The sequence below is a fragment of the Dendrobates tinctorius genome, unplaced genomic scaffold (genome assembly GCF_039654945.1).
Source record: "Dendrobates tinctorius isolate UK_male_01 unplaced genomic scaffold, ASM3965494v1 ptg000211l, whole genome shotgun sequence".
Taxonomy (NCBI): domain Eukaryota; kingdom Metazoa; phylum Chordata; class Amphibia; order Anura; family Dendrobatidae; genus Dendrobates; species Dendrobates tinctorius.
In genome coordinates this window covers 11,810,450-11,837,809 of record NW_027361878.1, presented here as the reverse complement: position 1 = coordinate 11,837,809, position 27,360 = coordinate 11,810,450, and the positions used below count along the sequence as shown (strand labels likewise).

General features: G+C 45.0%; 1 protein-coding gene across 1 annotated transcript in view; it reads right to left on the bottom strand.

Annotated features, from left to right (window-relative positions):
- Positions 1-27,056, bottom strand: part of FRMD8 (FERM domain containing 8) — a 57,262-nt gene extending 30,206 nt beyond the window's left edge. Inside the window, exons 1-6 of the mRNA XM_073554442.1 lie at positions 26,920-27,056; positions 22,435-22,516; positions 17,692-17,859; positions 17,489-17,590; positions 15,674-15,732; positions 13,892-14,058 (exon numbers count right to left, since the gene is read on the bottom strand). Coding sequence (XP_073410543.1) covers positions 13,892-14,058; positions 15,674-15,732; positions 17,489-17,590; positions 17,692-17,859; positions 22,435-22,516 — 578 coding nt within the window. The 5' untranslated portion in view covers positions 26,920-27,056. The remainder of the gene's footprint in view (positions 1-13,891; positions 14,059-15,673; positions 15,733-17,488; positions 17,591-17,691; positions 17,860-22,434; positions 22,517-26,919) is intronic.
- Between the last annotated feature and the right edge of the window lie 304 nt (positions 27,057-27,360).

Here is a 27,360-nt window from a genome sequence, read left to right as displayed (position 1 = left end):
AGCTGCCTGCTACTCAGAAGAGGAAGACAGTAAGAAGTATTATCCTTTCAACAAACTTTGCATCAGTTAACTGTGAGTACATGAGGAATAATAACAGTATTACTGACCACTATATCAGTTGTACGACCTGGCAATAATTTTGTACAATTGTTTTTAGGAAAAACAATTGTCATTTGGATTGTGAATGCAGAATTAAAAACCTGAGAATGTCAAAGAAGCATCACATTAAATCAGCTGTATTTGAACATTTCACCATCACTCAAGATAGAAAACATTATGTCTGTCAGTGTATGACAAATGATCCAGACGAAAACAAATGCTGTGAAGCCAAGATGAGTGCATATTCAGGCAAAGATAAAAATGCTCCTACCAGAGCTTCTAATCTAAAGAGACATTTACAGCGCTTTCATCCAGAAGTACTGAAAGCAGTGGATGAGAAAGACTGCATCCAAACCAATGAACCAGTGCCCAGCTCTTCCAGCCAAACAAAGGAGCAGAGAACTTTGCAGCCATCAGTTGCAAGATATTTTGTCAGTGACAAAGTTACTGTGACAATGACAGTAGATACATTTAAAAAACAGATCATAGAGCTTGTTGTAAAGGATAGTGTGCCTATTATTTTCACGACCAGCTTTTGTGTGTCTGAATGGGGAAATGGCCCGCAAGCTTGGTGTTTCTCTGGAGAGAGAGAGAGTATTAGAAAATTAGTAATCGAAGAAGCTTTTAAACAAAAGGAAGAAGAACTTAAAAAAACTCTCAAGGGACACTTTCTGTTTCTTAAAATGGATGCCTGCACACGTCACAGAGTGAACTATTTTGCCATCAATGTCCGATTTGTTTGTGACAAAAATGAAATAGTTACCAAGACATTGGCAGTAAAAGACACCAAAGCTCATCACACCAGTGAGTTTCTCCAGGTCTTGGTGGAAAAGGTTCTGCAAGACTATGAACTTAAAAAAGCGCAAGTTCTGTCGTAACTGACAATGCTTCAAATATGATAAGTACTATTAAGCTAATGAATGAGAGTAATGATGGTGACCAGCAGCTAGAAGAACATTCTGGGTCCACAGACACAGAAATGTTTGAAATAGAGGAACACAGTATTGTAACTGAGGAGCAAACTGAAGTTGCTTCAGATGAACAGCAACATGATAGTTTAGATGATCTTGTTGAAACTGTGTCAATATGTTCTTTCATTCATCACATGCGCTGTGTTGTGCATACGCTACAGCTGGCTATAAGAGACAGTCTGCAAGAAGGACATGCTGCTGCACTGATTGGCAAGGTGAGAAAATTGGCTACTGTTGCCAGAACCCCTAAAGTTGACTCAATTTTGAAGAGACGTGCTGGAAAAGGGGCAATTATTGATCAAGCCACACGATGGGGCAGAACTTACTTAATGATTCAGCGCTTGGTTGAACTGAAAACCTTTGTAGACATGGCTAACCCTCAACTGACGCTAAATGAAAGTCAGTGGAATCAGGTGACTGAGCTGGAAAAGTTGCTAGAGCACCCATTTACAGTGACTAAAAAATTACAAGCAGAGGATTTAACTCCAGGTATTTTCTTAAAGGAGTGGAAGAACCTGATGTTTCGCCTGTCCCAAAGAGGAGGGTTAATTGCAAGTGGCATTGCTACATCAATGAAACGGAGAGAGGAGCTACTATTACAAAATAACATTCTTTTGGCAGCTGTTTATGTAGACCCAATGCATCGGATTCTTCTAGATGATCAACAGCTAAGTAAAGGAAAAGAAGCTCTGTTTGAAATAGCAGTAAGGATGAAAGGGTTGCAGAACAGTCAGGAGGAACAAGAAGAATTTGGTCATCCTGCCACATCTTCACCCTCATCATCAACTGATGAAGAATTTAATTTCGAAAAATATTTGGATCACAATGACCGTGCAAAGCGTTCCCGCCTAGAAGAGTCATCCCCATCAAGGAACACAGCCAGTACATTTCAGCAGAATTTTTCAAGTGCACTAAAAGAAATTGAGAAATTTGACCGTTCATCAAAAATAACAGTGCAACAAGCGATTCCTCTGTATCCTGACATTGTCAGAGATGTTGCCCGAGTGGTTACTGCTTTGCCACCAACACAAGTTAGTGTAGAGACTCTGCTCTCAAAATAATTAGATCAGATTTGAGGGCATCCATGAAGGAGGATCTGACAGAGGCAATACTTTTTCTGAGGACAAATTTATAGATTTCTTCTTATTAACTGCATAAAAGTGTTTATTGCATATTTACTTACAGTTTAGAAAAGTTTATAAAAGTTATTTGCTATATTCTAATTGTATTCTAATAAATGTAGTTTTTGCTCTAAGTAGTCTGATTACTTATATGATGGTGAGAAACTGAATAAGCACGATGTTTAATATTTTACAACAGTAAATTTGTTGTTATGAATTGGCCATTTATGAAGGAGTCGGAGTCGCAACTGTGGTTTACCGACTCCACAGCCCTGGTTTTCGCGCCGAAAATCGCGGCAAAAACGCTTAAAAATCGCTGCGTGGGCAAACAGCCTTACATCAATTCCTCTAAACTGCATATATTTTTTTAAATTCGTTTATTAAACTATAAGCAGTTTTACAATACATACATTCAGTGCAAAATGTTAAGCCTAGTACAAAATAGATATGTACAATTAGCATGAAGACATGAGGCATAATATGTGCATCAAATGTATGTAAATAAAGCAGACATAATATCAATTGAATCACAATGGTGTTATGTTATTGTACCAGTAATAAAACCTGCCTGGCTTCTAAACTCAACCGACATCTACTAAAACATTAACTATTCTGCAGCCTACTTCTATATAGCAAGCAGTTTATTGTGCGACATCTCCGCTCTGCAAGGTAAAGTGAGAGGAGTTCCATCACTCCCAGATCTTTTTAAATTTACCTGGGCACCCTCTATTCTGATACAGTGTCCTTTCATATGGGATAATCGAATTTACGAGAGTGATCCAGGACCCAAGAGAAGGAGGTGAATTCCCCATCCATCGTAGTGCCAGTATCTTTTGTGCCATGAACAGTGTCTCCCGTAAAAAAAATCCCAACATAATGACCCCACGTCTCCTCATCCCACACTCCAAACAGACATATCAGCGGTTCGAGGGGAACAGGCGTTTGTACCAAGGATGTTAATAACGACGTCACCCCTCTCCAGAATTGCACAACAGGACAGCACCAGATCATATGAATAAAGTCTGCATCCATTGAATGACATCTCAAACATTCCGATGACGGATATCGGCCCATCTTAAAGAGTCGAATTGGGGTCAAATATGATTGATTAATAATGTACAATTGTATCATCCTGTTGGCAGACGGAGACACCCAGATTGGTGACTCCAGAATTTCTTCCCATTCCTCATCCCGTGTATCAGGAATGAGCCTCTCCCATTTCTTCTTAACGGAGTCTATGGCACATTCTGTCCCCACTGACAACATATATGTATATAGAGAGGAGATGAGACCTTGAGGGCCCTGTGACTTGAGGATCCCTATCAAGGGCAGAGACTAAATGGCATCACTCATATCTAAATTTCTCATATGCGATTGAAAAGCTGACCTTAGTTGTAGATAACGGAAAAACTGGGATCTCGGGACACCGCGATTGACTTGTAATTGCTCAAAGGATATTAAAGTACCATGATCGTATAGATCACCCATCGTAGAGACACCGTACTGAACCCAGAACTCGGCAGACGGATGTTCACGCAGCACCGGGAGGTAGTCATTATTCCACAGGGGCATTTCAGCTATAACATCGCCAAATCCAACCACCCCCTTAATCTGTCTCCATATTGATCGTGCCAGACGGAGCAAAGGCAGCAGTCTCGGGACATTTATTTTCCTCATTTCTAAAATACCTAGTGGGCAACCAGTCCCTGCAGCATGAAGAAGATGACTCAGAATTCGGGAGGTGGCCTCCAGGCATCCATGCACTTAAGGCCTTGGCCTGTCCAGCTAGATAATATAAAAAGAAATTGGGTAATGCTGCTCCCCCTCCCCTCTTGGGCCTCTGTAGAGTGGTCAACTTTAGTTTGGGCCTGGCTTTCCCCCAAATAAAGGATGTGGTTTGGGAATTTAAATGAGCAAAAAAGGATTTGGGCACTACCACCGCACTATGTTGAAGAAAGTAGTTAAGCTTGGGGAGTAATATCATTTTAACTAAATTAATACGTCCGGCTACAGACAATGGAAGCTTACCCCAGATCGCAAATTTACCCCTAACCGTCTCCAGCAGTGGTTGTATATTGAGTTGTAGATCAAATTTACTGCCCTTAGAGATATGAACCCCCAAATATTTGAAACTGGTCACGATGGGCAGTAGGGAGAGAGTCTCAAGTCGTGGCATTGGAGCATGGGAAAGAGGCATCAAAGCAGATTTATTCCAATTTATGTGAAGGCCAGAATATTTACTAAATTTATTTATGGTAGTAATCACTCGTCAGGGTTTCCTCTGCTTTGTCCATAAATATCACCATATCATCAGCGTATAAGCCTATGGTATCCGTCCGACCCGCTATCTCTACACCAGTGATATCAGGGGATAATCTTATACGAATTGCCAGCGCCTCAATAGCGAGAGCAAAAAGGGCCGGGGAAAGAGGACACCCCTGACGGGTTCCCCTATGCAATGAAAATGATTCAGATATGGAGCTATTTACGATGACCCGGGCCTTGGGCTTCATGTATAAGACATTGACCCAGTTTTGGAATCTTTCGCCAAATCCATATCTCTGCAAACATGCACGGAGAAAAGGCCATTCAAGTGAGTCAAAGGCCTTGGCCACATCTAGTGATGCCAATGCCCATTCATTATCCGATACCAGAGAACTATATTGGGCCACTGACTGGACACGTCTGATATTTGTGGAAGTGCTCTTACCCGGCATAAAACCCGTCTGATCAGGGTGTACAAGATCCAATATCACGGTATTTACTCTTTTGGCTAAAATTTTTGTAAAAATTTTATAAACCACATTTACTAGTGATATAGGCCTATACGATCCACAATCCAAAGGGTTCTTCCCCTCCTTTTTTAGAACTATTATATTGGCCTCATAAAAAGACTCCGGCATGCATCCCCCCTCCCAAATCCCACGAAACACTGTCAACAAGAGAGGCGCCAGTATATCCTGATATTTTCTATATAACTCCACAGGAAATCCATCCGGCCCAGGGGCCTTCCCGGAGGCCATGCCTTGTATGGCATCGTCTACCTCCTCTAGAGTAAACTCAGCATCCATATAGGCCTGTTGGGAAGGACTTTGCGTGGAAACTATATCTAACAAATAGTCCAAACACTCTGGGCCATCCACATCTGTCTTAGAATTGTACAATGAGCCATAATAGTCAGAAAAGCACCTTAGTATCTCCTCAGTTGAGGAGACCAATGTGCCATCTGAATCACGGCTCTGTAGAATTGTGTTGGTTGCATTGTGCTGTCGTACTAAGTAGGCCAGAAACTTACTCACCCGATTCCCCATCTCAAAATAAGGCTGCCGGGCAAAAAATAATTTACGTTTCGTCTTGGTGTCCGTGTATTGAGCATATACCCTTTGAGCGGTCAGCCATTCTATCCTATTACTGTTAGATTGATCCGATATATAGGCTGCCTCCGAGTCTTTCAGACGTCGCTCCATCACGCCATCCTCCCCCGATGTCACTCGCTTAATGTGAGAAATTGTAGAGGATAAACAACCCCGTAAATAGGCTTTAAGAGCATCCCAAAATACATTAATATTTCGGGGTGGGACGAGACGAAGCAACGTAGCTGATCAATCGTTCTATCAGGGGGTATTATCAACTTCAGCCAAAAAGGGTTCAGCTTCCATGCCATTCTCTTAGTCAATGGCCCATATTTAAGTTTGAGAATGACTGGACTATGATCCGAAACTCCCCTGTTCCCGTGATTAATGTCTTCCACCCACGCCGCCAAACCGCTGGATCCAAAACACCAAGGTTACTTACCGGTAGCCGGTTTTTCCGGAGCCCATGACGGCACACGAGAGGGGATCCGCCCAGTCAGGACAGGATCCCTACTGAAGATAAAAGGGCGGTACCTCTCCCTCGCTTCAGTTGGTTTACAGAGCATGAGAGGCCCCCCGGGTTAGTACACATGGTAAACTATCACCACATTATATCTAACTAAAAAACACCCAAACTAAAGTGCACACCAAAGGAGTGAAAAAGGGGGGGGGGGGGGGGGGGGAAATATACAGGTGCCGTCATGGGCTCCGGAAAAACCGGCTACCGGTAAGTAACCTTGGTGTTTTCCAGTCTCCCATGACGGCACACATGAGAGACTTTTGTAGAATAAGACACCTTAGGGAGGGACCACCGCTTGCAGCACCCTTCTACCAAAGGTTAGGTCAGTAGAGGAAGACAGATCAAGTCGGTAGTGTTTAAAAAAGGTGGAAGGTGAGGACCAAGTAGCGGCTTTACAAATTTGCTCAATCGATACCTCAGCCTTCTCTGCCCAGGAGGTAGCCACGGCTCTTGTGGAGTGAGCCTTGATGCCTTCTGGAACCGGAGCGCCACTTGCGGAGTAGGATAACATAATGGCCTCCCTGATCCATCTGGCAATGGTACTTTTAGCTACCCCGTGCCCCTTTCTACTACCCTGAAAGGCTACAAAAAGGGACTGATCTTTCCTCCACTGACTAGTTATTGACATATATTGTATTATGGCTCTTCTTACATCTAATGTATGGAACTTTTGCTCCCCCGGGTTTCTGGGATTGTTACAGAACGACGGCAAGGAGATCTCCTGAGTCCTATGAAACTTTTGGACTACCTTGGGGAGATAGGCCGGGTCTGGTCTTAGAACCACTCGGTCATCCAAGATCTGTGTATAAGGAGTACATATAGACAGAGCTTGTAGGTCGCTGACTCTTCGGGCTGACGTTAAGGCTACCAGTAAGACCGTTTTAAGTGTAAGTAGCTTTGGTGACAGCTCTAGTAGTGGTTCGAAGGGATCTTTGGTTAATGCCTCAAAACTAGGTTCAGGTCCCAGTGTGGTATCTTTGGGATAATGACCGGCCTTGACCTGCCACAGGACTTAATGAACCGGGACACCCACCTATTGGCTGCTAAATTGCAGTTATATAGGGCCCCCAAAGCTGAGACTTGAACTTTGAGTGTGAGTGGCTAACCCCAGTTGCAGCCCCGACTGTAAGAACTCTAGGATAGGTCCCAATGGAGCTACATCCCCTAAAGGTTCCCCCAGGAAGTCTAGGAACTTTTTCCACGCTCTACCGTAGATTTGGGATGTTACTGGTTTCCTACTTTTCAACAGGGTGGAGACTAACCCTGGAGAGAATCCCTGGCGACTCAGTAGCGCCCTCTCAAATTCCAGGCTGCTAGATGGAAGCCCTTCACCTGAGAGTGGACCACTGGTCTCTGGGAAAGCAGGTCTGGAATCTCTGGTAGTATCCATGGATCTGTCACTGACATGAGCCTCAGAAGGGAGAACCAAGGCCTTCTCGGCCAAAAGGGAGCTATAAGAATTATTCTTGCCCGATCCTCCCTGATTTTCCTGACTACTACTGGGATCATTGTTATCAGGGGAAATGCATAGGCCAGGATGAACTTCCAGGGTATTTGTAGGGCATCTACTGCGAAGGGGTTTTCCCTTGGATTTAGCGAGCAGAACTTCCTGACCTTCCGGTTGTGTGCGGTAGCGAACAGGTCTATTTCTGGTCTGCCCCAGGCATGAACTATTTGTTGGAAGACTCGGGAGTTTAGGGACCATTCCCCTTGTCTTAGATGCCTGCGACTCAGGAAGTCTGCTTGTATATTTTCTGCCCCCTTTATGTGCAATGCTGTGATGGATAACAGATGTTGTTCTGCTAGCTGGAAGAGTAGATCTGATATTTGCATGAGGCCCCGAGATCTCGTTCCCCCCTGATGATTGATGTAGGCTACTACTGCCTGATTGTCCGTCATGACCCGGGTGTGGCGGCCCTGAAGTAAGGGAAGGAAATGTTTCACGGCTTTTTCCACTGCCCATAGTTCTTTTACATTTGAATTCTGATCGCTTTCTAGTGAGGACCAGGTCCCCTGTATTGTATGGGATCTCAGGTGTGCTCCCCACCCTGTGGCACTCGCGTCTGTCGTAATGATGTCCTCGACTGGTTTGCGCCACGGGACACCAGCTGTTAGATTCTTTTCTACAGTCCACCAGAGCAGGGAATCTCTTACAGCCACTGAGAGACATAGTTTGCCTTCTAAATGCCCTTTTAATTGTTTCTGCGCAGACAGGACTTCCCACTGTAGTTGCCTTAAGTGGTACTGCGCCCATGTTACTGCGGGTATACATGATGTCAGTGAGCCTAAAAGGGACATTGCGTTCCTCAGTGTCATATTTGGCCTTTGTATTGCTGTGCGAGCTAGGCCTCTTATCTTGGTCACTTTCCTCTCTGGTAGGAGGCAGCGTTGTTGCTCGGAGTCCAATATCAACCCTAGGAAGGATTGCTCTTTTACTGGGGTTATCCTTGACTTGGGCATGTTTACTATCCATCCTAGTCCTACTAGAGTTGCTATTACTTCCTTCACTTGAAGTGTGCAGTGGGATTCCGACCTCCCTATTACCAGAAAGTCGTCTAAGTATGGGACGATCACTATGTCCCTGGATCGCAGAAAAGACATTACTTCGGCCATCACTTTGGTGAATACCCTGGGGGCTGTAGACAGGCCAAACGGAAGGGCTGCGTATTGGTAGTGTCTCACCTGCCCCTGGATATAGAGCGCTACTCTCAAATATCTCTGATACTCCCGATGGATTGGGATGTGATAGTAGGCATCTTTTAAGTCTATCACTGCCATGAGGCAATGCTGGAACAGAATCTTTGTGGCCGTGTTGATTGACTCCATTTTGAAGGAGCAATTGTCTATCCACTGATTGAGTCTCCTCAGGTTGACAATGGTTCTCCAAGAGCCGTCTGGTTTTTGTATTAAGAAGAGGGGGGGGGGGGGGGGGAGGGGGTATTAGAAACCCCCTTCCTTCTTCTTGCGACCCCTGTTAAATCTCCTCCTCCGAAAGGGCTGCTTCTTAGGTTCTCCCGGAAATCGGGGAAAGGTTTTCTTCCTATCCCCGCATGCTCCAAAATCTCTTCTAGTTTTTTCCCGAAGAGGAATTGGCCATCGCATGGAATGGAACATAACTTGTGCTTAGAGGGTAAATCTCCGGGACACCCTTTAAGCCACAGGGCTCGTCTTGTCGCATTTGACAGGCTTGCTGCTCTAGCTGTCAATCTTGCGGAGTCTGCAGAGGAATCGGCCAGGAAAGCCACTGCTCCGTGCACCAATGTTAGATTAGCTAGAATTTCGTCTCTAGGAACTCTATCCTTGATCTGGTCCTCTATTTGTTGCAGCCAGACCATGAGGGCACGAGCGGTACAGGTACCGGCTATTGCTGGCTTCAATCCCCCTGCTGAAGCTTCCCAGATGTGCTTCAGAAACCCATCTGCTTTCTTATCAAGCGGGTCTTTCAACACGCCAGAATCTTCTAATGGTAGGGATACCTTTTTTGAGGATCTGGCTACAGCCCCATCAATTTTTGGGACTTTTTTCCAGGTTTCTGAGACCTTCTGGTCAAAGGGGTACCTCCTCTTTGATGTGGAAGGTAAGCCCCCTGACCGCTCTGTCTTTTTCCATTCCCTGTCAATTAGCGCTTTTATTTTATCATTTACAGGGAAGGTACGCTTTCGCTTTTCCTCCAGTCCTCCAAACATTACATCCTCTAATGATTTGGGAGTTTTTTCTTCTTTAAGGCCCATTGTAGCTCTAATGGCCTTGACCAGTTTTTCTACGTCCTCCGTTGGGAAACATGGACGGCCGCCTATATTGCTGTCCGAGGAGGATTCTGAGGACTGCGTAGAGGAAGAGGAGGTGGAGGGGGACAAAGATCTATCCCGCCCCTTCTGCTTTGGCGAGGCCTCTGAATCGGAGCTCCTTCTACGGTTTCTTTTCTTTTTAAGGGCTGCCTTTAGGGAACCTTTCACCTCCTGATGTATTAACTCCTTCAGACTAGTCACCAAATCAGGGGTCTCCTCCTGTATAGTCCTGTTAATACAGTCAGCGCAGAGATCTTTCTGCCACTGATCTGCCAGCGGGTTTTTACATAGGGCGCATTCTCTATTTTTGGTTTTGCTGCTGGCCTTCCTCGCCCCCTAGTGATCAAACAGAGAAAATGGAACCCCATTACCATAAGGGTGACATTCACGTAGATCACTCACCACCGCTGTCAATCAGGGGTACCGATCTCGGAGGCTCCTCAGATGCACTCGTGACGTTTCTCCTGGACGTCCCAGAGTCATGCCGATTGCGCTTATGACTGCCGCTCCCACCACTTGAGCGACTGCTCCTGGTATGTTGGTGGCTCGGCCTGGCATCTGGCGAGAGGTCTTGCTGCTGACGCTGCTGCTGCCGATGCTGCTCGTCTTGCCCCACTTCCATTCTGAAGCCTTGGGCATGAGTGCATCTTCTGTGGTCATCCCCCTTATGTAAGGGGGATCCACTGCACTCTCCGCCTCCTCCGGTTACCCCCACAGCCCCTCCCCCCCTGCCATACCGCCGGGATCTCTCTCCACCGATCGGCGTTCTTCACCATGGGCGCCGCCATCTTGGATTGTCGGCGCCGCCTCCGACGTCACGCCCCTTCCCCAGCGTGCCCTGCGCGTGACGTCAGGAGCGCGACCTGGAAGCGGCCGCTCCCTCAACGCTCCAGAGTAGGGAATCACCGGCAGAGGGGGGAGAGGGCGGCGCGGCAGCCACGGCAGAGCCCCAGGACCCCCGCCGTGCTGTTCCTGCGCCCGCTCGGACGCGGAGCCCCGGAGGACCCGCGGACGGCGCTTCCTCCATCCCGACGTCCAGCGCTCAGGAGCCCAGCCTGATCTTCTACGCCGGCACGGGAGAGGGGCAGGTAAGTGTGACCTGCTGTCTTCAGCACGGGTCCCTGTCAGGACAGGAAACCCAACTGAAGCGAGGGAGAGGTACCGCCCTTTTATCTTCAGTAGGGTTCCTGTCCTGACTGGGCGGATCCCCTCTCTCATGTGTGCCGTCATGGGAGACGGGAAAAATGTAGTCTATGCGAGACAGAGAGCGTTTAGTGGAGGAATGGCAAGTGTATTCCCTCGTCTCTGGATGGTGCACTCTCCATAGATCTAGCCACCCACTACCCGCCATGAATTGTGACAGTTGGGATGAGCCCGGGGGGGGGGGGACCCCACCCTGTATTCCATCGCCCAGTCTCAATTTATCAAGATGGCTATGCATGACCAGATTAAAATCTCCCATACAGATGACATGTGCGTGTGGGTAGCTTAAAGCAAAGCTCAATGTCCTCTGGAGAATTGATATATTAGCCGGAGGGGGATTGTAAATACAAAGCATGACATATTTCCGAGAGTCAATCAGCGCATGAACAAACACAAATCGTCCCTCGGGGTCTCTCCGGGCTTCCCTGACCTCCCACCTAACATCCTTATGAATTAACAGAGAAACTCCCCTTGAGTAGCTGGTGTGAAAAGAATGCATAAACCATTGCACCCACGGCTTCTGCACCCACCGAACTCTAAACTGCATATATGGACATGGAAGGCTTTGAAAGACAAATTCATTGACACTTTTATAGAACATATTCTGGGAATGAAATAGCCTTAGAATTCAGTGGCTGAACACAGATGTACAGTATACAAACAACTAACAAATAAAGTAGCACTCTGTAGCGCTATAGCATGCAAACATGAAATATATGACATTTGAACTGCATTACTGCTCTAGAGAACACTTGGTGTTTACAGCTGAAAAATCATGTGTACCCAGCAGCCACGATAAAGCGATTTTCATTGCTGGGAACCTGTCTTATGTGAATCCTCTCTTGTGCTAAAGTCTAATTACAGCAGGATCCTACCTTCGACATATAAATGTAGGCTTTAGCCCAAGAGAAGAGGATTCACATTAGGCAGATTCCCAGCAATGAGAAAACATTTTTTCTTCTAGAGGAATAATGCAGTTCAAATTTCATATAATGTTTGCATGCTATAGCGCTACAGAGTGCAGCTTTATTTGTTGGTTATATACCGAGATGGCTGCTCTTAGTAAGCACCTGTTCACACCTGATTTCTGTTTACAAATAATTAATGACCAATCAGAGCTCAGATCTAGTAACAGACGTTCTGGCAGCAAATATGACAACTGATATGGGAGACTAATTTATGTTTTCATTCAAGCCACCATAACACTTTCTAAAAATGTACTAAATACAATGGCTGGATCAGACAACCCCGATACAATTTAAATTTGGCAGAATCATGGCTTCCAGTCATGTCAGCATTCCAGATGATTAAGCCATTTGCCTTTGTGCACCATGCACTTCAGTTACATCATAAAGATCTACCGTATATACTCGAGTATAAGCCGACCTGAATGTAAGCCAAGGCACCAAATTTTTCCACTGAAAACTGGGTAAGCTTATTGACTCGAGTATAAGCTGGGTATGCATTGTCCCCTGTCTTGGTATGGCTGGCACCTCCTGTCCTGATGTGGCTGGCAGCCCCTTTGGCGCACACACACACACACGTTGTCGTCCTACTCACCCTCCTCATGCAGCACCTGTTCCCGCATCTTCCTGTGCAGAGCAGTCACACAATACCGCTCATTAAGGTCAATGAATATGCGCTCCAAACCTATGGGAGTGGAGACGTGTGCCTACTCATTACCTTAATGAGCGGTACCATGTGACCGCTGAACTCTGAAAGAAGCTGCCGGCACCCAGAGGGAGATGCAGGAATGGAGATCCAGCGACGGCGCCAGGAGGATGAGTATAAGGTCTTCTGTTAGCCGGCGGCTGCAGCTGTCACTGTGCCACAGTCACCAGCTCCCCCGCCACAATGACTCGTGTATAAGCAGAGGGAACGATTTCAGCACAAAAAAAGGGTGCTGAAAATCTTGGCTTATACCTTTTAAAACGTTTGGGATCTGTTGAGGAGGGTTCTGTGTCGGATGTTCCCTCTGTGTTGGTGGAGGATCACACAGTATCTGGTACACTGGAAGGGGTATGGTCCAGAGGATCAGTCATGGGTCCCGGCCCAGTCTGTACATGCTGATCGTCTGGTTCGGGCGTTTCATGCCAGACATACTGAGAAGCCTGAGGGTCCAGTGGCCCCCCATTAAGAGGGGGTACTGTCATGATCTGTTTGTGACTTCTGGTTTAGTGCTGCAGGGGTTAATGCTTTTGGCCTCTCTCTGGTTCTGAGAGGGCTTTAAATAGCCTCATTTGGGCTCTGTCGTTGCCAGTGATACTTTTGTCCTCGGCTTAGTTCCTGACCCCTGTGTATCTGTGGATACTGTCTGCCTACGTATGTTTGCTTGTGTATGACTTGGTCCATTCCAGTTTCTGATATTGCTGCCTGCCTCTGTACTTGCTGTGCCTCTCTGATATGACCTTTGCCTGTCCCTGACCTTCCATTACATTGCTCCTGCCTGTACCACGCTGCCATCTCTGGTTTCCAGACTCTGCTTTGTGACTGACCACATCCCTGTCTTGCACTTCCAGTACCGTGGTATCTCCTGGCTTAGACCCGCGCCTGCCCGACTATTCTCTAGGTATCTCTATCCCAAGTGCTGGTCTCCAGAGCGTCGGGGCTCGTCTCCTCCCCAAGACACTCCCCAACAGTCACGTGCTTCAGGTCCTGTTTACCTGAAGCACGTATCTCCACCACTGCCGCCCCGCTCCACAGGTATCTTTGAGCATAGTTGGTTCAACTCAGGCCACGCGCACTGGCTCAATGAGGTCCTGACACATCAGAGAAACAGGAATCTAAATACTACATATAAGAACATAGATGATAATATTAATAAATTCTACTTTACCTTAGTGTAGAGGGTGTGTGTTTTTCTTGGCTGTATGGCCCCAGTTCCAGGCAGCAAGACAGACCACCCAAAAGTTCACAGTCCTCTATATCGCATGGGTACCTGCCCTCCAGAACATTGTATTTTGCTTCCTCATACAGAAGGCGCAATATGCCCCCATCAGTGATCTGCAAATATTCATGCCAAGTTGTTTAACAGATGTGATGTGAACTCAAATGCCACATGAAATAATGTTGTATTTGTTGAATGAAACTAGCAAATTTTAATTGTGACTCTTCCTTACAGAGCCGGACTGGCCATCTGGCAATTCTGGCAAGTGTCAGGAGGGCCTGTCTGGTTGTAGGCCGCCTGGTCTAGTACGTTAACAGAATCATTGTTCTCAAGACACCCATACTGTTAGCAGTTGTGACGAAGCACAAAGTCGCTGACTCCGTCACTTACCCCAGCAGGCCAAGGGTATTATTAGTAACTAGATTATGGCCCGATGCTATCGCATCGGGAGGATGCGATAGCATCACACCTCTTGCCATGTTAACCCTCAACACACAGACTCCTCTCACCTTTCACCATCTCCACTCACTCTTTCACTCCACATACGACCCCTTCTCTCACTCCGCCTCTCATACTCACGCCGTCATCGCCGCTGCTCCACGATCCTCGACATCTTCCGCCGGCGCCATCCTGGATCCAGACGTTGTCCACGCCGGCGACATGTTCTTGCGGCGACGCCATCTTGAGTATCGGGATATCCCGCGATAGTCAAGATGGCGTCGCCGCAAGAACATGTCGCCGGCGTGGAGGACGTCTGGATCCAGGATGGCGCCGGCGGAAGAAGATGTCGGGGATCGTGCAGCAGCGGCGATGACGGCGTGAGTATCAGAGACGGAGTGAGAGAAAGGGTCGTATGTGGAGTGAAAGAGTGAGTGGAGATGGTGAAAGGTGAGAGGAGTGTGTGTGTTGAGGGTTAACATGGAAAGAGGTGTGCGGTGACGTCACCGGTTACAACTGGACGGAAGTTGTTACAACCGGAAGTTGCTTAGGGCATTTATTATTATAGATATTGGTCTTGTAGTAAATCTTGCTTTCCTCCATCCAGGGTAATGGTAATCATATAATTCCATCTGGTGTTTGGGGAGGAGGACAGCCATGCTCTTTAATGATCCCTAGATTAATGGAGCTGCTCAAATTATCACAGACCTCTGCTCCCATCTGTCTTTCTTAGGCCTCTTTCACACTTCCGTTTTTTACAATCAGTCACAATCCGCCAGGTTTTGAAAAAAAACGGATCCTCAAATTTTTTTTGAGGATACGTTTTTTTCCCATTGACTTGCATTAATGGCGGATTGTGACGGATTGCTGTCCGTTGCATCCGTTTTTTGTGAGGATCCGCCAAAAGTTGCTGTCCGTCACCATCCTCAAAAATTTAATCCCGTGAGGATCATCCTACACGAAGGCAAGAAGTAGTAATGCAATAAACCGCAACCAACGCAACTGCTTTGCTGCAAGGCCTGATGGGTGCCTACAAGGCTCGCATAGTCACTGATACTATCATATTTAGATCATTAGAAAGATTATTCTGACATTTCAATTTCTCTGAATGTAGTTAACAGTCAAAAACAAAACTATTCCCAAGTGGGACAATACAGGCTGTGAATTTTTGCAACAATACAATTGTGTATCCTGGGCAAACTCCCAGAATTTAGCATTCTACATCTAAAGTATTTTTGTATACACACACAATTTTTTTTTCTTTACATACCGTACATAATATTTAAAGCTCACCTGAAGTTCTCTACTTTTGGGAAAGTAAATATTGCGGCGCAATTGGAGAGAAGGTTCATCTACGATAAGTAAAAATAACAGAACAAAAACTAAATTATTGCAGTGTTACACAAAAGTGGTAAATCCTAACCAGAATAATTAACTGAAAAAGGGGCATTCCCATCTCCAAGATCCTATCCCAATATGTACTAGGTGTAATAGTAATATTATTAATTTCAGATGGGAATATGCCTATAACTTTTTAAATGTCACTGTTAGTCTCTGACAGCGGCATTTAAATGGAAAGCGTGCCAGTACTCATGCGCACCAGCTCTCGTCGACCTCCAGCAAGAACACCAATGGGTTAACATGGCAGCCAAGGGACCGCTGATTGGCCCCGTCACTGCCATCTTGTTACTCCTATGGAGCTAAAAAAAATGTAAATGTCAGAATTGTGGGTTTTTTTTTTTTTTCAGTTTTCTCACTTTATTAAAAAATGCAATAAAGAAAAAAAAAAAAAAAATCTAAATGTCACATGTTCCCCAAATTAGTAGAAGTAAATCTATCAACGTGCAGTGGAAAAAAACAAGCCATTATATAACTCAGAGTAAAAATTAAAAACGTTATGCGCTTCTGAAAAGAATGAGGTAAAAAAAAAAAAAAAAAAAGGTTGATTTTTTTCCTTCGCCTAAATGAAAAAGAAAAATAATTCTATGCAAGTGTAGTATTCTCCTAATTATATACAAGAGTCATTTTTACCACATACTGAACAAAAAAGCCAAAATTGCATTTTCGGTCTGGCGCCTTCCATCTTCTTACAAACAACTCCCTCCTTCTTGCTTTGTGTGGATGACACGTCCCTGCATCATCCACAGAAGTCTCCTCGGCATCCCGCACCTGCGCAAGCGCACTTCTCTGCCCTTTCGAGGGCAGATCAAAGTACTGCAGTGCGCAGGTGCTGGGAAAGGTCAGAGAGCCATGGCGCATGCACCCTGCAATACTTTGCCCTTGTCAGCACTGGGGGGGGGGGGGGGGGGGGGGGGTCTTTGACCTTTCCCAGCGCACTCCAATACTTTGCTCTGCCCTCAACAAGTCAGAGAAGTACGCATGCACAGGAGCGCTGTGCGGAGGAGACTGTGGATGACGAAGGAACGTATCATCAACACGAAGCAAGAAGGACGGCGATCCGGACCACCCCGCAGACGAGTATAATAAAAGATATTTTTCTTGTCGGTTCAGTTGGGGGCAAATACACAGCATTATAGAATGTTGTATGTGAGGGATGAAAGGTGGTGCCTGTATCTTGTATCAGCCAAACCTGGTGACAGGTTCCCTTTAAGGGTTTAAAAAACTGCTTTCCAGACAAGTCATGCTTGGGGGGGCGGCGACTCAGCAAGCAGAAGTTCTGTGATTGACAGCCAAGACCCTCCTGAAATCTGGGCAAATCTACCTTGTTCAACCATAGATAAAATGGAAACAGATGCAGAGTTCGCCTGATGAGCTTGGATCTTGCAAAAGTTCGTCTTACAAAATTACACACTTTTAAGTGCTGCTGACAAAGGGGCCTTTGGGGTGCTGAGGGGTAAATGCTGTAGGGCTACGCGGACTTCGGCTTCTTTTAAGCATATGCCAGAATTCAGTTTGAATACCATTAGATTCAAGATCTGGCAGTGTATAGCTGAACTCAAAATGCAGAGTTTTCTGAAAGGCTCAGTAAAAGTAAGCACACCGCCCCATCAGGTCCACGTGATCCATTTTAGGATTTATACAGATTATATTGTCAAATCTGGTGACAGATTCTTAAACAAGAAATCACGGATTTAATCCATAACTTACCGAGCTGAATATCCTCTAGTGTGCAATTTGTGAAACGTCCCAGGAGGTCATGCCACTGTCTACAAACTTTGTAGGGATGATGTCTGGGCTTGAGTTGTACTTCTGCAAAAAGGGACCCAAAAAAAAAAAAAAAAAAAAAAAATACATGGAGCAATCACTGGGATAGTGTATGTTCAGTTATGTAATATTTTGAAGCTTTTTACCCAAAAATGGAGAAATGAGCCACAGCGCAAACACTTCCTGGGCAATGTCAGGGAGATGGAGATACTCAATCACTTTTCTGTGTAACTCCTGGGCTGTTGTGGTGGAAATGCCGTCTACTGTGAGCGGGATCACATGGTCATTTACTAGGTATACGATCACATCCATGGCTGAGGAGAGGAAACAAGGGAAGATTTCACCATTTCAGATTTTTAAAGAGTAATCATTTTCACTATTTTTCTGGTTATCACTTTTTACTGTCTTCGGGTGAACAAATATTTTTGTTTCCATTCATGGTCAGCAAGCGGAAATCTTAGTTGGGGGGGGGGGGGGGGTCAAAATCACTTAGGAAATAGAAGAAAAACTGACAGCTTTTCATTGGGTAGAATCCTTTGTAAGAAGGTAGCTTTTGTATGAAATCAATGAAAATTTCTAATTTGTAATCTTTCAGTGATCCCATCCAGGTCCTATCTTTAGTTACAAAGTACCACAGGTTATAATAAAGGATTATCTTCATAGATGGATATAGCCTATAACAAGATGCACTTTTGCAATTTACTGCTTATTAAAATTTGCAGCTGTTTTTGAGATACTAACACTTTCTTTTGTTTACAGCTTGTTGCCTAGGAGATTGACCACCTCTGCTGTCGTGTAGATTGTAAGTACTGTCCTGAAGCTGGCCGGAATTAGAAGGCTCGAGTGATTCCGGGCAGCTTCAAAACAGAATAGAAAAGAGCTTGTGAGCACTGCTCATGTTCTGCTGTCAAGAAGCGGCAGTCGGTCTCCAAGCCAACGAGCTATAAACAAAAAAAAAAAAAAAGTGTCAATATCTTACGAACGGCTGAAAATTGTAATAAGCAATAAATAGCAAAACTGCTTGTATTTACAAGCGCTGACAACACCCATTAATAAAGATGGGAACGACCCTTCAAAGCAAATGCCAAAAAGATATTTGCAGATTTCATCTTATTGAACAGATTAGAACTGTGAATTTTGAGTTCAAATTGATCCCTTCATTGGGTGAAAAACTAAGATACGGTCCACGTCATTATTGGCATTCCACTCCCCCCCCCCCCCATCTACTTAAATCTAAACCATGCTGCATGAAACCTTAGTCAAAGGGGTTGTCCACTACTAGGACAATCCCTTCTCGATCTGAATGCTTGCCCTTGTGAAAATAAAATTACCTAATACATCTAGTGCTGGCATCATTCCAGCGCTGTCGGCATTCGAGTTCCCAGGGCTCCCGTGCGGTTGTTATGATACGCGAGCTCTGCATCCGATCAGCAGACGTGCGGCTGACTGCGCCACTTCCCCTTGATTGCCATTACGCCCAAAAGGCGGGGACGACGCCAGCGCTGATTTGGCACGGGGCTCACGTATCATAACCACACGTGAGCCCTGGGGACCAGAGTGCCGATGCTGGAAACGCGCCAGCATACGAGGATAGCATGAGTGGGCAGAAATTCAGATCGAGAAGGGGTTGTCCTCGTACTGCACAACCCCTGTAAGAAAGTTTTGCTCCAGAAGACCTAGTCCATCAAGGTATTACATTGGTGTCTGATCATCTAAATGGCAATCATACCCCACTACTGCTGCAAGAACAACAATGAGCCAAAGGACATCTCCTAAGGCACATAATATGTACTGCTGACATCAAGCCCAGGGGTTAGTAATGTAGAGGTGTCCATCAGACACCCCCATTACTAACCCCATAGTCAAAATAAAGAAACACACACACACACACGTCCTTTAATTGGAAAAACAAAAAAAAAACAAAAACACAACAACAACAAGCACACGCCGACAATTACCCCCTTTTACTCATTTTTTAACAAAAACGTAATCCACACCTTTCTGCCCTAAATCCATAATATGGAGGTCCCACGACAATCCCCATCTTCTTCATCCAGTCTATGGTGTCCTGTTCAGAGAACTTAGCTCTAAAGACTGGAGCTGCAGCATTGTGAGAACCAGCAGTAAGTTGCCAGCAGTGACATCAGTAAGGTTACCGCAGTTCAGCAACTGTGAGCTATGATAACCTTACTGACGTCGCAGCAGCCGGGTTCTCGCGCTATGCAACATGAGAACCAGAAGTGGCTGCAACTTCGCTCTCTGAACCTAGCTACACAGACTGAACAAAGACGACCGGGATCGTCGTGGGACCTCCATATTATGGATTAGGCTAAGTTCACACGTGGCGTTTTTTTCGCGTTTCCGCGGCGGTTTTAACCGCGCGATTTTGCCACGAAAACTAAGCATCCCATGCATTCCTATGGGATTCCGCAATGCTGTGCTAATGCTGCGGTTTTTACCGTGGCGGAATCGCTTCGCGGTAAAAAACGCAGCATGCTCATTAATTTGCGGAATCGCGGCGATCCCGCACCAATAGGAATGCATTGTTCCGCTTACTTCCCGCATGTGGCTGTGCACACCATGCGGAAAGTAAGCAGAACAATTGCGGATGGTACCCACAGTCCAGTGGAGAGGAGACTGTCCTCCGGGCTTTGGGTACCATATCCCTGTAAAAAATAGAATTTAAAATAAAAAATATTGTTATTCTTACCTTCCGGCGTCCCACGCAGCATTCCCGCCTCTCTCCACGCTCCCAGTAAGCCTTTGCGAAAATGCCCGCGATGGCGTCCGGTCTCGCGGTCATTCGCGCAACGTCATCGCGGGCATTTTCGCAAAGGATTATTGGGAACGGATGCGCGGGACGTCGGAAGGTGAGAACACTTTTTTTTTTTTTTTACATTCTGTCTTTTACTACTGATGCTGCATAGGCAGCCTCAGTAGTAAAAAGTTGGTCACACTTGTCAAACACTATGTTTGACGAGTGTGACCAACCTGTCAATCAGTTCTCCAAGCGATTCTACAGATCGCTTGGAAAACGCTAGCATTTTGCAAGCTAATTACGCTTGCAAAATGCTAGTTTTTCCGTGGGAAAATCGCGGGAATTTAAAATGCGATTTTCCCGCTGAATGGAATTCCGGAATTCTCGCGGTAATTTCCGCGAGAATTCCGGTACGTGTGCACTTAGGCTTACACTGGACACCTGTGAATGATTTCTTTTGTGGTAATAAATGGGGAAGAGGGAATTTGCCGAGTGCTTTTTATAAAAAAAAAAAAAAAAATAAAAAAAAAAAAAATAAAAAAAAAAAGGGGACTTGTATGTGTATTTCTTTATTTTGACTACAGGGTTAGCAATGGGGGTGTCCGACAGACACCTGTACATTTCTATCCCTTTGGCTTGATGGCACGAGACCTTACACAGCTGACATCAACCCCAAAACCATTTACTCGATTGCCAACACACCAGGATGTGCCATTTCTGTGGCGGCTGAGGGTTGCTCTTATTAGGCGAGGAAGGGGCCAATATCCATGGCTCGTCCCAGACTAATAATATCACACTGCAGCTGTCTGCTTAGTCTTTGCTAGTTATTCAAAATAGGGTGGACCCCACATCATTTTTTTGATTCTCCTTTTTAACAAACAGTAAAGGCTAAGCAGAAAGCTGTGAGCAGATATTAATAGGCTGGGAAGTTATATGTTTATTGGCCCCTTTCCAGACTGAGACCAACTCAAAGCAGTCTGCTTTCCCTTAGCTGGTTATTAAAAATAAGGTGGGGTCCAACACCATTTTTTTCCATTTATTTTTACATTTATTAGCCAAATACAAGAACAGAAAACTATACACGCAAAGCACTTATTAGACACATGTACTGAATATATAGATCTCACTGACATCTATCTCTTTAGTCTATTCTGACAGATTGGGTCTGTGAATTTACTGTACGTGGCTGATGAAATGTTGGATTTCCTTTCAGATGTGTGTGTAAAAATCAGAGTCTCGTGACATGTATGCGGCCACTCGCAGCATGCTGCAATTTTGTTTCTCATCCTGATCTGATCTGAGAAAAAAAAAAAAACACTCAGCCAATTTATACGCAGTTGAGAAAAAGCCCTTAAACTCATCTCCCACCCAAAATAACTACCCTCATCTCTAAACAGCTCCCTCTACACAGAGCTGCCTTCCTACGACATTAGTCTGTATGATTTATGGAATAAAATAACAAGTCTTCATAGTGGATTCCGTCACACTTGACAGAAAAATAACACTTTTTTTTCCAGTTTAAGGGAAGGACACTTTTGCAGATCCAGACCCATTATAAGCCAATAGAGCATCTCTGATACCGTGGCTTCTTTTGTGACAGAAAAAGGCTTGAGACAAAAGTCTGCAGTCACTATGTTTTCGTGACAGCGTGCGATGTGCACGATGTCATGATTTCCCATTATTCCTCATGAGTGTGGTCGGATTTACGATATCAGTAAATCGTGACAGCATGGGCACTAATGATGAGTGAACGTGCTCAGATAAGGTGTTATCTGAGCATGCTCGGGTGCTAACCGAGTGTCTTCGGCGTGCTCGAAAACTAGCTCGAGTCCTCGTGGCTGCATGTCTCATGGCTGTTAGACAGCAGCAACACATGCAGGGATTGCCCGTTTGTTAGGTAATCCCCGCATGTGTTGCGGGGACTCGAACATATTTTTCGAGCACGCCGAAGACACTCGGTTAGCACCCGAGCATGCTCAGATAACACCTTACTCGAACACATTCGCTCATCAATACTGAATAATCGTTCGTTCCATCTCTAATGTGTATGGGCGCTTTTTTTTTTTTGCTTTTTTTAAAGTCATTAGAAGGATTGCACAAGATAGCTGTCACATGCCGATTATACACATACATCGTGCTCCAGAAGAAGACACACTGCCTCGCAACAGATATTCATTTATCCCTGAAGGTGGCGATATTCCACTTCTATCCATCTGAAGAAACAGGAAGGAGAAAAAAAAAAAAATAAATGAACAAATACAAAACTAACAGATACAAACTTTACCTTCTATTCCAGTGATACAATTTAACAGCTGACAATAACTGCACTAGTCAGTCTGCAAACAGAACGCAGCATACATTCATCTTCTCCATCAATTTTGAGCCAGTCATGTAAAATACCGTGAAGTGTTGGCGATGTACCAAACACGTATTACTGTGGTTTTCACTCCAGTACACTAGTGCGCTGCTTGTTCTAGACTAGTATCAGAGCTCTTTCTTCCGAGAACCTGCGCACCTGTTTGTGCAGCACATGTTCAGGGCAATTTTCAGTTTCATGATGGAATCCATTAGCGTACATTGCCACATTGCATTTCCAATACTTTTTGTTCCAAATCCCAGTGCAAGTTTTACTGTTATATTAGAGCTTGTTCACATGTTGCATTTTTTTTTTCCAGTATTTTTCCACGCTAACCCCCCCCCTCCCAAGCATTTTGCATTACCAGCAAAGTGAATGACACTTCTAAAATCTGATGCACCCGATGCTTATTTTTCCCCCCATGCAGATGTGAATACATTTTAAACCTGCAGCATCACAATTCTTTCAGAGTTTTTTTACCCATTCAAATGAATGGGTGGAAAAAAAAAAAAAAAAAAAAAAAAAAAAAAAAAAAAGAATCAAACACAAGTGTATTTTAAGCAGAGTTTTTCCTGCCGAGAGACACTTTTTTTGGTACAGAAAGTTCGTAAAATGTATGACATAACGGATTACACTTGCCCTAAATATCAAGGAAACAGACACTTTAAAGAGCAACTAAACGTTATTTCTTTTAAATAATTTTGTCCATCATGGAAAGTTACACAACTCTGAAAAGCACTTTATTAGACGATTTGTCTTCATTCCTGTAGAGAACAAAAAATGTAAGTGGGTTCCAAACCCTGAATTTCCCCAGTCTATTTTCCTGCCTTCAGCTGCACTGATATCAGAATGAACTCATTTGGAGTACAGATGATGGCAGTGATGGATAAGCTCCTGTGTCCTCCAAGTGTTCTGCTTCTCAGAACAAATCTCCTGCAGCAGCTTATCCCTCAGACCTATATAAGGCTGGTAAATTTAGATCAGATGACCCGTGGGCAAACTGGGGACACATGGATGTGTGAGACACAGGTGCTGAGCTGACCCTGTCACTGCCATCATCTGTACTCCAAATGAATACATTCTGATACCAACGCAGCTGAAACAAAAGAATACAACAGCACACTGGAAACCCTAACCTGCCTGCAAACAGTGAATGCATGAGATTTGAACTGCATTACTGCTACACGGAATATACTTACACAAACAATGGTACTTAAATAAATTTGCCATTTAATGTGAGCCCATCAGCCATGGCAAGAAGATCTCTCTTTGCCACACACACATTAATTGGACAATTTAATTGCCAAGTAGTGTCATTTTTATAAGTCTATCCCATGTAGCAGTAATGCAGTTAAAAAATTCCATGTATTCAGTGCTTGCATACAGCTTAAGGCTTACAGTGCGCTGTTGTACTCTTTTGGTTGCATATGATGCAATTGCCCCTGTTCACACTTGCTTCGTTATGATCAGTTTTTGAAGTACACCAATGCAGCTGAAGACAGACAGATAGACCAGGGAAAATGAGGGATATACATACATACAGTTAGAGTGATCAATGAGTGGAGCAGGCTGCCACGAGCGGTGGTGAGTTCTCCTTCAATGGAAGTCTTCAAAACAGAGGCTGGACAGACATCTGACTGGAATGGTTTAGTGAATCCCACTTTAAGCAGGGGGTTGGACCAGATGACCCAGGAGGTCCATACATACATACATATATATATTTATTAGTCCTCAAGATGAAAGCAGCACACCAAAAGAATTCCAGTCAATGTGCTATTTATTAGCCCATCTGGCTAGTTAACCATACAGCGTGATTTGTAATTATAGGACATTACTAGATATTAATGGTTTTTAAGCAGAGATTAAAGGGGTTGTCCGGGCTTTTCACATAATCTCAGTACATATCTGGGCTGCAGAATTATGACAATAAGTAATTTACTTTCTGTCACTAGTTTGCACGGTTTTCTAGATATTCTGAACAGAACGTCCAAGGGGGGGGGGGGGGGGGGTGTTATGGCATTGAAATGAGAACTAGTCGTAACCTCCTACTGTACTTCAAACCTGCCCTCTATAGCAACAACCCCACCCTCCATAGCTACAGGCCCTCCCCGTCCACATGAAGACGACCTCATCACACAGTAACAAATCCTCCCCCTCTAGCAGCCTCACTGCAGAGAGCAGCTGCTCCTCCCCCAGACACACGCTGAACAGTGATCTATGCTGAGCCTCTGCTGTGTGAATGAGACAGCTGTGTCACTGATGTCTTCACACAGCAGCAGATTTGGTGCAGTGTATGTGTGAGCACTGTGTCTCTAATGACACAAATACTGATGGGAGCAGCCTGTCCAATCAGCAGCTGTAACAGTGTGAAGTGTTGGGGGGTGTATGTATTGTGCTGCTTTCACAAATACAGGATCACTGCTGTGTTCTTTCCAATGCTGGAATGATGATAAAGATGAGTGCTGGTGCAGTTTACTGCCAGCCAATGAGTGGGCAGTGGGTGGTGCTGGTCACTGGAGCTTGCTGGGAGCTTCACACATACACTGCACCAAATCTGCTGCTGTGTGAAGACATCAGAGACACAGAGCTGTCTCATTCACACAACAGATTACATCAGTGACTGCCATCCCCTGTGCAGATTAGAATACGGGACGATTTTCCCTCCTCACTACTTTCACTTTCCATAGATCACTGTTCAGCGTGTGTCTGGGGGAGGAGCAGCTGGGTGGTTCTGCTCTGTGCACTGAGGATGCTAGAGGGGGTGGATTTGTTACTGTGTGAGGAGGGCTTCTAGCTATGGAGGGTGGGGTTGTTGCTATAGAGGGCATGTTTGGAGTAGAGTAGGAGGTTACTAGTTCTTATTTCAGTGCCATAACACCCCCCCCCTTGGACGTTCTGTTCAGAATATCTAGAAAACTGTACAAACTAGTGACAGAAAGTAAATTACTTATTGTCATAATTCTGCAGCCCAGATATGTACTGAGATTATGTGAAAAGCCCAGACAACCCCTTTAATATCTTTTCATCAATTGAGGCACTTTTGCACATTGCACTATAAATGCACTTTTTGATAGTTTTACAAAACATGAATAAACAATGTATTGCACAATGTACATTATCTAATTGTTTGTAAATACCTGTATGAATGGTGAGCTTTAAATAGCACTCACTTTGCACTGTTACACTGCTTGAGAAAGGTCCACGACTCCCAGGACCGAAACGTCGCTGTATGGGCAACTAGCCAGATGGGCTAATAAATAGCACTTTATCTGTAATTTCTTTGGTGTGCTGCTTTCATCTTGAGGACTATTTTTGAGGCTTGTTATATGCCTGGAAGGCTTGCACCCGCATTGTTTGTTTATTTTTTGTGCTGCTTTTCCCCTTTTTTCGTATATATATACACACACACACTTGGAGTACAGATGATGGCAGTGACAGGATCAGCTCAGCACCTGTCTCAAATACACACACATTTGGAGTACAGATGAAGGCAGTGACAGGATCAGCTCAGCACCTGTGTCTCACTACTGCTGCATTCACACATCCATGTGTCACGGTCTGGTCACCTGATCTGAACTTGACAGCCTTATATTGGCTCAGAGAAGGACACAGAAGCTGATCCATCACTGCCATCATCTTGTACTCCAAATAAGTACATTCTAATATCAATGTAGCAGAAAGCAGCAGGGAAATAGACTGGGGAAAAGCCGGGGTTTATATACAGCATTTATCACATAATATACACATTTGGAGAACAGATGATGGCAGTGACAGGATCAGCGCAGCCCCTGCGTCTCACTGATGCTGCATTCACTCAGCCATGTGTCACGGTCTGGCTGTGGGTCACCTGACGTAGACTGGACAGTCTTTTATAGGCTTACAGGAGGACACAGAAGCTGACCCATCACTGCCATCATCTGTACTCCAATATCAACGCGGCTGAGAAACGCAGGCAAACAGACTGGGGAAAAGCCAGGGTTTAAAAGCCGCTTCCATGCATATTATATGTATTATTTTCACAGGGATGAAGACAAATCCTCTAATAAAGTAATTTGCAAAGTTCCATAACTTTCCATTCTGGAAAAAAATTATTGAGATAAAAGTGCAGTTATTCATTAATATGTAGGTAAAAAAAAACTTTCTATAGGAAAACAACTGCAGAAATCGCCCCAACTACAGGAAAACTTCTACAATCTATTTCTTGAAGTCTTGTCTGACTGGAAACTAATGTGAGAGTCCCCCAGGCACGGCGGCGCTCACCTTTTAGAAGTGTCCGTATCAACTGATGATTTCCTCGCTCCCCACTTTTGGTACAACCAGGAAACTGACGTCACAAAGCCCCCGCAGCCAACAGCCAATGGCAGAGCGCGCTCTGCGTTCCACGCCTCACTCTGTTTCGAAGCCTCAGCCAATAGTCAAGTAGGTTACCGCCCCTTTCCGGTGAAGCGCTGTTGGACTGTGTGGAAACCGCCGCCCGTTCAGGAGTCCCTGCTAGCTGAGTGACGTCGGCTCGCAGGCCACAACAGTGCAGTGCGCATGCGTCCTGCTTTGCTTCCCGCCTAAATCCGTCAGGCATGTGTGGAAAGTATCCAGCCCCCGGAGACTCTGAGGAAAATAACATGTGCCAAGCAACGAGGTCACCCATAGGGTACAGCTATTAATTAAAGGGCATGTAGATGGTAATGTTTTGTTGCCATGGCA